General features: G+C 39.4%; 1 protein-coding gene across 1 annotated transcript in view; it reads right to left on the bottom strand.

Moving 5' to 3' along the window:
• Positions 1-14110, bottom strand: part of UBR1 (ubiquitin protein ligase E3 component n-recognin 1) — a 59615-nt gene extending 45505 nt beyond the window's left edge. Inside the window, exons 1-3 of the mRNA XM_014252064.2 lie at positions 13986-14110; positions 3274-3530; positions 1080-1158 (exon numbers count right to left, since the gene is read on the bottom strand). Of these exons, the coding sequence (XP_014107539.2) occupies positions 1080-1158; positions 3274-3530; positions 13986-14066 (417 nt within the window). The 5' untranslated portion in view covers positions 14067-14110. The remainder of the gene's footprint in view (positions 1-1079; positions 1159-3273; positions 3531-13985) is intronic.
• Between the last annotated feature and the right edge of the window lie 2189 nt (positions 14111-16299).

Here is a 16299-nt window from a genome sequence, read left to right on the forward strand (position 1 = left end):
CAGAAAATAGAGAAGGAAATAGAGTCAGAAAGGTATGCAAGTCCTAAATAAATTTAACTTGAAAGTAAGTGAAAAAGTCTATGACCAATGAGTGCTTCATAAATGGCAAAATATTTCTGGGTTTATTCATAAAATTATAGCAAAGCTGTTTAATTCTTTTTTAAAATTGCTTCATCAAGTTAGAAAATAATATTTTTTAAAAATGTGCATATTAAACAGACATTTAGTAGTATCTCTACTTCTAACCAAAGAAAAGATTGTATGATTAGCATCTAAATACATTTTTATAACTAACTTTGCATTGCACTTTCAGAAGAATACAAATTCTGACCCTCCATTTTAGTGAAAAGTTCAGACAAATCTCAAGCAAAACCAATTCTCCTCAGCTTCCTCCAAATCCCCAATCTTGAAGTAATTCTAAAAAAACTCTGACCCAATAAAAAGACATTCAAAAATCTGTTATTTACCTGAAATATTTTAAAATAACCTGATCTAATTAGATGTGCTTCAAGCAGGAGGCTGGACTAGGTGACCTCATTAGGTCCCTTCCAACATAAATTATTCTATGACTCTATAAAGAGCACATCCTTTATTCTTTAGATGAAAATGCTACAAATCTGCTCCCATCTATTTCCATAACTGATGTTCTGCCCGAAGAATTTACTGAAAAACAGGGAAATGACAACAGCTTCTCAGCCCAGCTGTGGTCGCAAAGTGCTCTGTTATCATTATTGTCTGTTTTTTCTGGGTTTTCACCTTACTTAAATCCCAACAGAATTGACTGGGATTTAGGACACAACTGTCATTTTCAGTCACAGCTCACTGCTCTGATTTACACTTCTATGAAATTGCCAGAGAATAACACTGTATGCATTAATAAACACTCCTTTCTCTTATGTTTCTTCAATTAGGAAGTTGCTTTACATAGCTAGAAGCACAAGAGAGAGAGATTAAGTAATTCATAAATCCCAGAATTTATTTTTATTATAATAAAAATCACTATATATGCAGTTTATTATAGCCTCAAAAGAACTTCTCTAAAGCTACAAGTACAATTTCTTAAAATAAGATTTTCCTACCTTGTACCTGTGGTTCTTGTGAATGCTATTCTGGAAGCAGTCAATACAGAGCACGCAAGTTGGATCAACTGCACAGTCTCTGCAATAAAAATGGTAAGTGGAAAACTTTCTAAAACAAACACCTGACATTTTCATGCACAAAAGAATATGTTGCTCTGAAAAAAAGAACTGAGATAAACAACAGATTCAAATTATAAAAACATTGACTTTCATTGCCTTTCTGTGACATGGAGTAGCCAGTCTTGTTAAGTTTGAACCATGGACTCAAATATGTCATATCAAATTCTGTCAAAAACATGCTCAATTTCTACTTCCAAAACTTGCTTAGCAAAACTTTTTCTGGTTTTGCTGAGAATAAGCAGCAAGGAAAACCAGTGAAGACACTGAATTAACCTTTATTATTATTGTTTCCAACATCAGTCAGTAGTCAGTTTGCTGATTAAACTTTTGCTACACTTCGACTAGGTTATGTTTCTAACTTTTAAAACAGTTAGAAGTTAAAATCCGAAAATAAATGAGTCAAGGAACATGTACTTTGAAATGTAACTTGTACAGTATCACTCATGCTCTTAAATACCTGAAAATATGGAATTACACTCATGGGCAATAAAATTCCATTTCATCCTATGTTTCACATTCATATTTTTATATACTGTCTGTTTCTTAAAACATGGTGACCTTCTTCTTTAAAGGCTGTTTTAGTCTAGGCAAAAAGGTGGATGACAGCACCACCTTTGTGGTGCTAAATGACAACATACCAAATTTTTTACTTTATACCATTGTTCAATATTTAGTTCAAGCCTCTTTTACAACTAAAATCTCATGGTAATTCTGATTATAGAAATAACTTCCTTCCAAACCTTCAGACTATAATAATCATTGCAATAATTTAATACTTCAGTAATTCATTTATTACCATAAATCTACTGAAAGATGAATCAAAGAAAAAAGAAGGCAGAAGTGCCTGCTAGATTTGATTACCCAACTCAAGACATTCAGATTTTAGAACTGCAGAGTATCATTTATTCTTAGCATTTTAAAAGCCTAAAGCAAACAGATACCTAGCTTCAGTTGCAGTAGTACACACAGTACCTTGTATAAATAGTACCACATTTTTGCAAGACTGGAACTCAAAAAAATAAGAAAGAGACCAACTGTGAGAAATTTAGCTTTGTCCTTTTGCCTGCTACCATACACAAGCTCTGGAGAGCTAGGAAGAGAATTATTCCTGTTCTAGCAGCACTAAACTGCCTTGTCCAGCTTTTTCCTTCGTACAACTGTCCCATCCGCCATACACTTTCTAGTACACACAACAGGATTTCTTGAAAGACCATTCTCCTTTCATACACAACACTAGCCAATTTCTAGAAAAGGCTGAAGAGTATGTGATTGATTAAAACTTCACAGTGCAATTCATAAACAAAGTTTACAGAGAACTTTTATTCTGACACTTCCTAAATTCTAAGGGATGGATTTTTTTACTGATAGTGCTTTTCATCCTTAATAATATTCTTTTGGTATTTCTAATTAAATTTTCTAGGCTTTCAAAATAAATCAAAAATTAGAATGCACTATGGCAATAGTATTTTAATAATTAATTTAATAATTAATAATATTAATGCTCATCAATTGCCAGAATTGTTGCAATCTTTACATTCACCACAAAAACTGCTGGCTTTTTAATATTAATATTATTTATTCATGATACTCAATGTATTTGTATTAATAGGAATTAATAAAATTAATTCTATCAAATCATTGAGCTGCCACCTTTAATATATTTCAGGATGAGAAAAAAAGGTGAAAAAATTACCACTGGCCAAAGCAAAGGACTGATGATGCTCAGAAATGCTGGATTCTGTTTCACACTTTGAAAGGGTGAGTACTGTATCCCTCAATTCAGGTACAGACTCCATATTTGTACCCTATCATCCAACACTTTTAACCAACAGCTTTCAGTACTTTTAGTAACTTTTCCATTTCTTTCCCCGTTTCTCCGACAGAGCCTTCTTTTCATATGCAATTTTCCTCACTCTAAAGTGGTTTGAAATGGTAAACAAATGCCAGCATGAGTTAAGCAAGGAAGTAGTATGACACAAGCAATGACTAGTTAGCAGCACAACTGATTTTATTAAGGCACTTTGCTGCATTATCTCAGAGGGGAACACTGATGACAACACACCTTCATTCTTACCTGCAAGAATATGTTGTCTCCCCTCCTTTGAACACCTTTCCACAGAGCTGGGAGGTTCCACTCTGTTGTAGTTTCTCCAGGAATATATCAGGGTCCTCCCCAAACAAATAACATTCCAGAGGGTATAATATTGCTGCCTGGACCATTTCTTCTTGTTTTTCCACCAAGGGGTCCATTTCAGCTGAGTAAATATTTGGCACATGTTTTGCCAAGCACTGTAAAAATGTAGCTTGGAAGTCGAATCTTTCATCACACCACTGCAACAAAAAGTACCCCATGGATAAACAAACAAATAAGTACATATCAAGAAAATAGGATTACACACTTTTACTGTAAATTCAGAAATCTTTCCTACATCAGAAGTCAGTTATTTGAGCAATAAAATCCAAGAAACCATGGATTTCCAATTATTTCTGTGCTATTTTCTACCAGAGTAACCTCTGTTCCTTTGAAGTCTTCTACTAAAACACTCTAAGGCAAGAGCTGGCAAGTGCTATGTTACTGTAGAGAAACCCATACACTAAGTAACTTTTAACTACACTCTTCCCAACAGGCCCACCAATACACAAAGCTTGATGTCTGTTCAGCTGCTGACAAATGGAAAGAATTGCCACAGCTGGGAAAAGCTTGGGATTCACTCCTTTGCCTGCTGATAGTCACAAAACATGTACCAACTCAATGGTCTTCTGAAAGCCTTGTTAAACTGGTCATCAGAGGTCAATAGCTACTGAGGAAGAAAGAAGCCCAAATGATCAGACAAGCTCATTGGCATTGGGAAACAAGACTAAAATGCAATTTCATTTTTGTAAGACAATGAAAGTACTTGTGTTTTGACTTGAGGTTCTTAGTCCATAACTTTACTTCCAACCTCTTTACTTCTCCAAACAGTTCTCTCCAATTGTCCCATTTCTGGCTTTCAACTCAGAATATTCATTCTTTCATATTATTCCCATGATTTAGAAATAACTTTCAGTTTTCTCCTTTGCAAATCAGGTAAGAGTCCTAAAGACAGCATCCTTACAAACACAACCTTGGTTAACATCCAAATATCATAGAATATCCTAAGCTGGAAGGGACTCACAAGGATCATTAAGTCCAAAACAGGACAACCCCAAGAACCACACCATGTGCCTAAGAGCATTATCCAAACACTTCTTGAACCCCGGCAAGATTGGAGCCACAGCCACTTCTCTAAGAAGCCTGTTCCAGGGCCCAACCATCCTTTGGGTGAAAAACCTGCCTTTTTATTTTAATTAACTTATTCAAATTTTTCAACTACCTAGCAAAACTTTTATGAAATAGAAGTGATAAAGGGCATAAAGACACTAAACTGTAAAAAATAAATTCGGATTTTATTTTTAGTTATCAGATTGCTTGCATATTAACACCGAAAAAAGAAAAATATCACACACAGCTGATGGCTCTGAGAAAGATATTCAATTGTAAGAAGTAGCTGAAAACTGAACTACTTGATCATGTGTTTATTTTTTTATGTGTCTGATTTAAGATGAGGGGAAGTGAATTACACTTATTATTCTTAAACTTTGTAACTTAATGTTTCTGCTTAAACATGTTTCCTCCTGTAACTTGTTTTTGTTTTATCTTATCTATACTGTATTATGGCTTCATCAAATTCCCCTCCCAATTTGGTTACTGTATTTTTTAAATGCAGGAGGGTGGGATGTGACCCCTTGGTATGTTCTGTTTGCGGGGCATGAAAGAATCCCAGTCTGTACCCTTCTATCTAATAGACCATGTTCCCAAGAGATGGTGCAAGTTTAGCTTCTGTGTTGTTGCTCCAGAGCACGTCATAGCTTCAAGAAACACAGGGCTAAGCTTCCCTGAAAATCTGCCAGAAGTGTAAAATGGGTTCTCACACAGTCAAACTCACAAGCATTTCAAGCATTCTTGTGCAAAGCTTTTAATTCTATTTAAATGTTGATCGGAGAAGAGAGGACAGGAAGTAGGAAAGGAGAGGGAAGAAGGGAAGCAAGAGAACTTTCTCAAGCAGGCTGCCTGCCTTCTTGTAAGAACACTAAAATATACGGTCAGCCTGTACATTACCCAGGAAATACCCATTACATTCACAAGAGAAACAAGAACATTATTTTTCTTATTTCTAAAAGCTGTACCAGGCTAAACTTCAGACCTCTCCCATATCCTCTGTGCCTCCTATGAGGAGTAATTTATTTCATCAAAATCTTTTTACTATACTATGTTCAAAAGTATAAAATTACATACAAAACTATCAACAAAACAAAATCTACCAAATAAACATCCCCTAGATTAAACTTGACTCTTCAATACTAACTCTGTCCCTTTGTTTGAGAAGTCCCACTTTCCCTCTGCTCCCTTACCTGAGCTCATACCTATCAAGTGCTCAATTGCTACAGATATAAAAAAACATACGAATAGATAAATTGATAGGCTTTTTGTTTTTATTGACAGGATGAGCTGGAAGTCTAGAAAAACCAAATTGCCAGATAGTTGCAAGCCAAGATGAGGCTCACACTGCAGCTTTCTGCCCAGCCTTGGCACAGGCAGCCCTGAGAGGTGGTGGGAATGCCATGCTTTGACATATTCAAAAGCCAGCTGGGCATAGTACCAGGAAACCTGTCCTAGGTGACCCTGCTGGAGCAAAGAGTTTGAACAGAATGACCTGCAGAGGTGCCTCAATCATTGTGTGATTCAAATGCTTCGTAAGGAAAAATCTTATTTCTTTGTCAATCTCTGTAAATCCTCTAATTTCTGCTACTAGTAAAGTCTAGAGAAAAGTTATTTTCCAGATTTGATTCCACTCAAGAGTAAATTTGAAATACAGTACTGAAAGAGGCAGAAACCATGAAATAACAGAATTAAGGAAGAAACATTACCAAATAACCAAAATAATACTATCAATCGGCTCTCCACAACCCCCCAGGCACTCACACGCCACTCACAGGGACCCACATGCTAACAGAAGAAAGCCCAGAGAAAGCTGACTGAATACACTCTGCTCTGAGACTGTCCCACTGGAAAATATTTTTGGACTGCAAACTCAAAATTACTGATTTTAGGAAAAAGAACTACCTTCACATTTGGAGCAAATTAGAGCTTCATCTAAGATCTGAATTCTGAAATTGCTCAGCTTTTAAATATTTGTATTAGTGACCTTAGTAGAGCTTTTTCAATATGCTTCTTGGTCATTTTCTCATTTTAATTAAAAGTTTACCAAAGAAACAGCCATATCACCACATGTCCCATGTGGACCTACACATAGCCCTGAAATAAAACCAGCACAAACAGTGACCACAATGAGCTAAGGGAGTTCTCATGGTAGCAGCACACCACAACCTTTCCTGCAGAGGGAGAGTAACATCCACACCATGTTGGGGGGCATTCACAGGTATTGGAAACAGCAGGCAAAGGTGGCACTCAAGAACCTGACACTAGTGAAGAGTGTATGCCAAAGATACACACTGTCTGTTTTTATACTTTATATCCCTAACCTGATCCAGACCCATCTCTTTTCCAACTTCAATCACACATTCCTGTCACCTTCACCTTTTTAAAGATTAGGATAATTCTCCAACCACATGAAAGAGGAAGAAAAAGGGAGGCAGGAGGAGTTGCAAAGCTGTTTTCTCAAGTGTTAGCAGTTTTGTCAGAAGAGCAGACACAGAAACCATTTTGTCCACCACATTTGATTTGTGCTGTATAACAAAAGCAGTAATTTGTCATCTTTACTGACTTTTCAGAAGAATACTGTGACAGATGCACTGCTTCACAGTACCACTTGAGAGCAAACCATTAGGAAACAACTTGTCTTGCATGGGAAACATACCCTCCTCTGTGGGATCAGACTAATATTTCTTCCCATGTATAACCATAGAGAGATTTCCCCAAACATCAATTTCAAGCAAATATGCAGATCTATCCTACATGTAAAAGGACAGCTTGTAGCTTTTTCCAACCCTTTAAATAAGCACCATGCCAAAAGGTCAGAGGTTGAGAATTTATATTTGCCTACAAACTTACAAACACTGCTATAAATACGCCAAATATCTGTCATTGATACAGCAAATATATCCATGTCCAATTTTGTCTTTCACAAACACATTCCATTTATGAATACTACAAATAATAACAGGAATGAGAGAGAAGGAAGCGTATAAGAAAAAAAGGGGGGGAAAAGTTAACAACACTCTCAATTCCCTTTTCACCTGAAGACCAGGCATCAAATGAGATTTCTCACCACTATGACAGAATTACTTTATCATTGAAGAGGTTTATTATGTACATTATTTCAGTAGCTGTTGCTTCCACAACAATCTTTGATCTACGTTCTAAGCACAATTCTCTTGTAATTCTGAAGTCTTTTCAAACTAACAGCTTGCATGAGGCAATATTATAAAAAGCAGCTGTACTTTAACTGCACTCACTGACAACCTGATCTTTTTAGCGCAAGTGATTGCCTAATTTTCAAGACTATTTTTAGATCTAGACATTAATCAGTAAAAAGGAATATGAATATTTATGAACATTAAACAACAAATTATGAAGGAACAGATACGACCAGTATCATGAACTAAAACCTGTACCTGTTCCAGCATTCCAGATAAAAGGAATAATAAAATACTTTGTTATGCATAGCAAAAATCTGTCAGGCACAAGATGATAATACCAGCTGCCTGTCAAGGAAGCTAGAAAAAGCAGGATTTTAAAAGTAAATATTTAAAATGCTGAGGACATGCTGATTTCAAGCAGGTGCCATTCAACATAAATACCAAATGCAAAAGGCAGCTTTAATGCACAGAACACTTGTTACAAGTTAAACAGAGATTAGCAGGACAACATCTCAGAAAACCTTTATTCTGATACTGTCTAACTAATTGAGGAAACATATTTTAAAAGGCTAAATATGCACAAGTTCTTTGATAAGTAGGCAGAAAAATTAAAATTTCTTTGGAAAAGAAAGTTCAAAAGATTCTTGAACTAACATTTTCATATAAGAGTTCTGCTTTCAAATTTTTCATCCCATTTTTCATTCTTATTATTTTGGTTTAAAATTACCAGTTTTCTAGTGGACTGAAAATAAGATCCAATTAAAGTACAGAACACCTAGGCATTATTTTTAGTAAAAACAACATGAAGACAAGGCAATCTATTTCAGCCTCAAAGATGTATATATTCCACAAAGAAGAGCCTTCAAAAAGAAACACTAGAAATTAATTAACATATTTCTTCTTCTCTTCCTTAAATCAAACTGATTTTTTTTTGTTTGTTTGTTTTTAGGAATTCCATCTTTGGAAGGGCACAGTTCAGGGAGTTAAAATGGAAACTTACTCTATTCATTTTGTCACATTCATAACAGGAATTATGCTGTTTCACATTCTCAAACAAAGCACAACCAATGTTTTAGTAGAGAATCTAAGCTGTAAAAATGACTGTTTAGAACTCAAATACAAAATATCTGTTTTCTGATGCATCAGTCAGCTCCTTTATATAATATGGCTAAAAAACCAAACCATATTACCAAACTTTAGTATCTGGTCTCCTCTGGTTATCAGTAATTACACTAAAAGAAGCAAGTTAGGTTTCAAATGTTTTTTTCCCTTGGCACAACATAGGTAACAACATTCAAGACTGTCTAACATTGTCCTAACAAAACATCAACTTTGACCTGAAGACATAAAAGAACTTTTTGATCTCTACAGTCATTTAACTTTGGCCCCTGAGCCAAAGCAGGGTGCCAATTCATGTCAAAAGATGCTTTAATGATGCAGGTGTTTGCCCACTGGGAATGAGACTCAAAACCAGCACAAACTACTGAAGCTTTGTCTACAGTACAATCCACCTCGCTTCCAGCAGTCGCCAACAACTACCAGCTGAGCTGAACCAGAGCAAATCCCTGACCACCAGACAAGGACAGGTAACCACCAGCACCATCTGTTACTGTTTCAGATGCTGGACAGCTAATACTAATGTCTTCTTCAGGGTCAACAACCCACAGACCCAAGCTGCTCAACCTCTTGAAAGCTGCAGGTCACTTTTAAATCACAGGCACCTCCAAAACCACAAGAGCACAGCTGCAGCTTGGGAGTAAGCATCTGAAAGCAACCTGGTTCCAAGACAACAACTGGGGTCAAATCATGGCCTGTAGCTCTCTCTGCCATGCTGGAGGTACCTCTTTGTACCTCCCTACCAAGTGGACACTTCAGCCCAAATATGCTGCAAAATTAGCACGATACTACTACTAAGGTTCGACAGGCAAAATAGTCAGGAATTCTAGAACTAATTTTCAAGTCTTTGAGGCATGAAATCTAACCACTTTTTCATGTTCCAGATTTTTTGGTGAAGCCTGCATTTGGTAGATAGCAACATACAACTAACACTAGAGGAAGCAGGAATTTAGTATCACATAGTAAACCAAAACAATGTGCAAAATACTTATTTGGGGAAAAAGCTGTTCTCCCTATAAAAATAGCAAAATTATCTTTGCAGAGTAACTTATAATACTCTGTGAGAATCTGAAATTCAATTTTAAGTTCTGACTATTCATTTGACAGATCATTTTTACTTTGTTTCTAGGGAAACAAAGGAAATACTTTGATTCTTTCTTCAATCCTTAACATACATGCTGTGGTCTCCTGCATCTGAAGGAACAGGACATCCATGAAATGTCTTAGCAAGCACCAGGCTGCATTTCAAAACACACAACTACAGTGAATATTTACGAAGAAATAATTCATTAATGGAAGGATGGATGGTGCAGGGGGGTGGAAAACAACACCACTGCTACTTTTTTAATTTCCTGTGTATTCACACATTACCTAGTTTTCCAAATTCCAAAAATTACCTTATTTTCCAATTATCAATTTTAAGATCCACTGTATACAGTCTAATTCTGCAGTGAAGGAACGTGCAGAAAAATTCAGGTGACTCTATCCATATTTAGCACTCACTCAGCATCCCTCAAATACTTTCCCTTACATACCAAACCCAACCTAACTTCTCTATTGCTGTGACAATAGGTTTCAGTGCCTAGGAGACACTGAAACAGTTACACACCATCAGGAACATTCACTACTGTCTTCTGGAGCCACATACCTCCCACAACTGCAATACTGAAACTACGGCAACAATACCTTGTGCACTTTATGTGGACTCGAGCAGAGGTAACAAATATCTTTACAATCAGTTCAACCCTGCACTAACAAAAGCCACAAAAATTACTGAGAAGTATGAGTAAAAATGAAAGCTGACAGAGAAGAAAAAACCACAGCACCACTTGATGCTATAACAATGTGAAAGAACTTCAGTAAATACATAGGGAACCGGGGCCATACTCCAGTTACCTGTTACAACTTTCACAGCTCCATTTCTTGGACATTGACACAAGTATACAGTAAACACTGCTCTGCAAATATGCCGCACTGTTCTAAATACCATTTTGACCATGTGGATTTCAGGGCTTATTTACACTAAAGGATATGATGGCTTACCTAAAATAAAGTTCTAAACAAATTTAGCTTAACAAAGTAAAATTATATGGATATGTCATTTGATCTAAGCAGGTCAATTTAGTTTAGAAGACACTGCAACTCCAAATAAGATGCCTGACTCAGATTTCACTAATTTCAAGAAATAACCTGTGCATGAATATGACTATCTCCTCCATATTACTACTTGATTACGACATATCTATGCTACCAGGACTCCTCATATATATTTTCTCAACTATGTAACAGCACTGAATGACACAAAAGATGTGAAATACCTTAAAACGCACAAGTGCCTGTATCGTGTTTTACATTATTAAACTGAAATTTGGAATTTTCCTGTCTTTAAAGGAAATATCCTAATAATATAAGCTTTTATCTTCTTGTACACCACTTACTCTCAGCTTTTGTTGGGAGTTCTGACTGATGGCAAAAGAAAGAACCTTAAAAAAAAATCCTTTCTCTCTTTTTCTTCACAAATGCTACTGAGAAGGTACACATACATGAAAATTAGAAGATTCAGTGTAAATTTAAAATGCTTGAAATAGCTTAATATCAAAGCCCTGCTCCAGGTAGCAGACACAAAAGTAGGCAGGAGTCAAACTGGAATTTGTTTAGAATACAAATGGACAACCGACCAAGGGCCGGACCCAGCCTGCAAAGCAGGCTTTTGTTAGGCCACCAGCAATGCCTGCTAGCCAACTACTAGACAAGCCAAATCCAGCCCATCAGTCAGCCAAGTAAACTGTGGATGCTGTTGGGAAAGCAAAAAAAGTAAACTCAAGCTTGGAAGACAGGGTTTAATACTTAATCAGCATTAAATTCAGACCACTTTTTTCCAGGGCAGATCAGGGAGCAATACAACCACTATGGAGAAGCAGAAGCACAGACAGGACCTGGCTCCAACTAATGCAGTGAAACACCAGGTGTATTCAACCACAGTCATCCAACCCGAAGAGCTGGAGATAAATGCAGAGAAGACACCACTGACTTGGGCTGGGTGCAGAAGAGTTTATTACCTGAGTCAGCACAATCCATTCCAGAATCAGGCTGGCTCCTGCAGAATCATTCTAATTATTATTATTTTTATTCTAATTATTATCTATTATTATCTAATCCTGCATCATGTACCTAGCACTCTGGGAAGGTTTGCAGCCAGATGTGGTGCTGCACTGCAGCCAATGGCACCCAAAGCCAGAGATGAACAGAGGAGCAAGAGTTTGTCTGACTGCTCTGATATTGAGACAGATTTGACAAGTTCAGTGAGGCCAAAGCTCACCCTATTTAACTTAATTTTCTCCACACAGCTTTCCAATTCTAGCACCACAGTGACTTTCAGAGCAGCTGTGCACCGTGAAAGCACTTGAAGTCAGGCAGGATATATTAGTTCCACCTACTAAGTATCACCTTTAGGAAAGCAGTAAATTTGGTGTACTACTCCCAGATGACAGCTGTCTCTAGCATCACTATAGCCAGGTTTGCTATCAACACCACAAATGCTGTCAGACACAACCTAAGTACATATCCCAGGCTCCTCTTCTCCCTTTTTATAACATACCCTCAACCTCTACTCCCTGTCAAAATCCCTGCAGTTTGCTTGGATGGATGGCAGGCAACATGATCTGGATGGCCAACTACCTTCCTTGGAATAATGATAATTCTGATCCAGACACTTTCAACTTTTTCACATAAAAATTAAGACAGTGGACCAGCATCACCTTTGTGCAGCTGAGGATCTCTTCAACAACTCTTACTTTTTCCCAATACCACTATTACCAGTTTTATGGATTGCCTGGGCTAACTCAGCCTTTTATGTCCCCAGTCAATGAAAGGTTGATTGCATTTCTTTGCTACTGATTGCCTCTATTATCCTTAATACCACTGACTTTATGCACAGCTCACAAGCTTAAGAAATCACCTGTCTTGGGCTGCAATTTTTGACAGTATGCAATCAAATCACTTTTTCCTAGTATAAAATCAAGTTGTTTCCAATAAAAAAAATAAAATAAAAATCCACACATAGGCCTGTTTCAATCACAGAAATACATGGCACTTAAGAATGAAGTCTGTGACCAAAGCACCATTTCTAATGATTTGCAGATACTTGAAATTCTGAGAAGAAGGGTACAAGGAAAAATAGTCATTGGCTTAGAGCTGCCACATCCAAGACAAGTTCCATGAGTAAACATCATCCTATTTTTATTAGCAGCGTGTAGCATCACATAAACAGTAGCTATTCTACAAGCTTGCCAGCACCCAACTTTTAAAGGCCCAGAGTCAACAGTTTCAGAAGTATACTATGTGTGCTGTTTGTTACAGAAAATAGAACATGAAATGTAAAGTTCCATCCGTCTGCCTTCCTTTCTTAAGTTGTCAGCCTTTGGGTTTTGAACTCCTCTAGATAAAGTGTTTCAAACATAATAATCACAACACAAGGTTGTGGAGGAGACCGCAGAAGGCATTTTATGTACTACCATCAGACAGAGTCAACACCAAATTGCGATCAGTAACAAAATATTAAATCCACAGACAATTGTTTTTCAGAACGAAAAACGAAACAATATTTCTACTCAACGAACAACGATCTACATTCTTTCTAAATAAGACTATTTGCTGCTCCATGCACTTTGCAGACCAATAATTTGTTACTCAGCCTTTTCTGTTTCACGGTAGAGTCACCTTGAATTAAGAAAGGTGAAGGATTCTAGTTAAAAGACGCACATATACACTACAACGTTTAAAGGACAGCCTCTGAAGCTTTCCAAAGTTTGATCTCATTTAATTCCGTCATGAAGCGTCAACTGAAGACACGGGACAGGGGCTGAGAGATGCTGCGGGGAACTGAGACTAACCGCTTTCCCTGGGCCCCTGACGGCGGCTCCCCGGGCCCAGGGCAGGGCTGGCTCTGCTCTCCCGGGGCCGAGGCGGCGAGCCCCGGAGCCGCAGCCAGCGCAGGCCGCCGGGAGCGGGTGCGCAGCCCCGCCGGCACGGGGGCACCGGGCCGCCCGCTCCTGCTCCAACGCCCTGGCCGCGCCCCGGCAGGTGCCGCCGCCTCCCGCCGGCTGCGGCGGCCGCACAGCGGCGCGTCCCGGCCCTGCACGGCGCCACTCAGCAGCCGCGGAGTGCCAGCCCCGCTCACCCGAGCGGCGGGGCGGCAGCGCGGGCAGGGCACGGGCTGCCCCCGAGGGCGGGCAAAGGGAACCGCGGCGCGGCGCCGGTCTGCAGCCTCACCATAGCTCGCTCCGGGGCCTGCGCGGGGGCCCTGCCGCCCGCCGCTCCAGCCGCGGGACCTCTGTCGGCTCCGTCCGCCATTTTGAGAGCGAGGGACGCGGCCGGCGGCGCCGTGGCGGCCCGGAAGGGGCGGGCGCCGTCACCGGGCGCTGCGCCCGCAGCCCAGAGCCCGCCCCGCCCCGCCCCGCGCGCAGCCGCCGCCGCCGCGCGGGGCCTCGGCAGCGCCTCCTGCGGGAGGCCGCAGCGAAGGCAGGCCCGGGGTCTGTCGGGACCGAAGCTCGTGTTGATCCTGAATGCTTACTTAGGCGGATGGAGTTCCTCTGCAGGCGCATAGATTGTACCGCGTGGGTGCTCACTTCGCGCCCTGCTTTACTGAGTCACGGGATCACAGAATTACAGAATCAGGCTGGAAAAGACCTCTGAGATCATCGTGTCCAAGCTACGACCGAACACCGCCTTACCATCCAGCCCAGGTCACTGGGTGTCACGTCCAGTCTTTCCTTAAGCATCTCCAGGGACAGTGACTCCACCTCCCTGGACAGCCCATTCCAATGTTTAATCACCCTTTCTGTGAAGAAATTCTTTCTCATGTCTAACCTACTGTCTAACCTACACCACCTAAAAGTCCCGGTGCTGCAAGGGACTGACTATGTCCTCTCATACTATTGCTAGCTAGATAATAGCATAAGTAATTTCATCTACACAGGTGCAAAGTCACACCACTTCCGTGTGGCTAAGCAAAGGCAAAATTTTATTAGCTTGGTGTAGGAGGCAGCAGTAGCTTTAGGCAAATGCCTGTCTCCAGGATCAACATATTTCCTCCACACCTCCTTCCAACAGCATATCATAACTGTTCTGAGTGTTTAGCAGATTTAGCAGATTAGGGCATTTAGGATCTTGATGGATATGTGACAGACATGGCCTATGCACTGCTGGAAGTTTTCCAGACTGTTGCAGTCCAGTTGCACAATTTCCTGTGTTTGTGCCTTCCTAAGGCTGAGGAAATAGGCAAAGCATTGGATTTTGGGATCCATGTCAAATGCCTGATGTCTGATGTCTGGATATTGGTAAGACTACCTTCTCCCACTGTAGTCTTCCTGTTTCAAGTTTCCACGCAGTTTTTCCACATTTTTCAGTTATCAGTATGGATGGGATAAAGTTTACAGGTGATCTTTTCAGGTATATTCAATGATTTTTTTGTACTGTACCAAGCCACAGGTACCCTCACAGTTTTCTCCTACAGCTTCAGAATATCTGAATGTAGTTCCTCTGCCGTAGCTACCAGTCATCTTCATATTAAGAAGTCCTGTAGACTTGTTTATATTATTGAAATCTGTCACTTAAAATCACCATCACCGAGACAGGTTTAGGTATGAGGTGCAAAAAATACAAAGTGAATTTTGCCATGAGACACTTAACCATTTCATCTCATTCACTGTGTTTGTATTGCTGATCTATACCCAATCCTTTTCAATAGCACAGCTGACCGCTAACCCGAAGTGTTTGCACAACAACCAAGTTTGGACTGTAATTACTGGAGTCCTCCACCTGTTTTGGCATCAACACTGGCAATTGTATAATCTAGCTTCCAATGTAGTTGAGCAAGAGAAGCAAGTCACAATTCCAGGACCGCAACAAACCCAGTAAAGCAGCAGGAGGGCTGCCTGCAGCCCCCGTGCTGCAAGGCAAGTGGCTTGCCTGGCCACTTCTTTTAGCTCTCAGCGTGGGTTTGCTTTACTGTGGGACTTTTAGAAGTTATGCTAATGTAAATCAACTGCTTTAATTGAACAAGACTGTTAGACTTATTTTTTAAAATTATTATTTTTAAAAAAAAGAAATTGGAACCCACATGCACTGAGAGACAGCAAAGAAAGTGTCAGCAAACCTCTTAAAAAAGCTGGCTGGCACCACTGCCCAGGCAGAAATGGCACTAAACACCAAGATCTCCATGGATACTACAGTAATAGAGGAAAGAAGAAGAATGAAACAAGAATTCAGATCAAATTAATACAGACAATGAATACAGACAGAATGCTTGACAGCCTAGCTAGAGATAAAACAGAATGGTAAAGCTTCAGAAAGAAAGTGAACAAACACCAGTTTTCAAGATTGCTCCTGAACATTACCTGGATTGCTGATTGTTGTTTATTTAGAAACATTTCTTCAGGGTGTTTTTTGGGAGGAAGAGTAGACAAGCAAGATGATGAAAGGCAGATGAAAAAATAACAAAGCAAACATACATGAAGTCCTGCAAAAGAGCAGCTAAATCATGAAGAACATCTAAAAAGATGTGTCTTAAATTAATGCAGTCTAA

The sequence above is a fragment of the Pseudopodoces humilis genome, chromosome 7 (assembly GCF_049639895.1).
Source record: "Pseudopodoces humilis isolate 2021_Gansu_Grassland_sample_001 chromosome 7, ASM4963989v1, whole genome shotgun sequence".
Taxonomy (NCBI): domain Eukaryota; kingdom Metazoa; phylum Chordata; class Aves; order Passeriformes; family Paridae; genus Pseudopodoces; species Pseudopodoces humilis.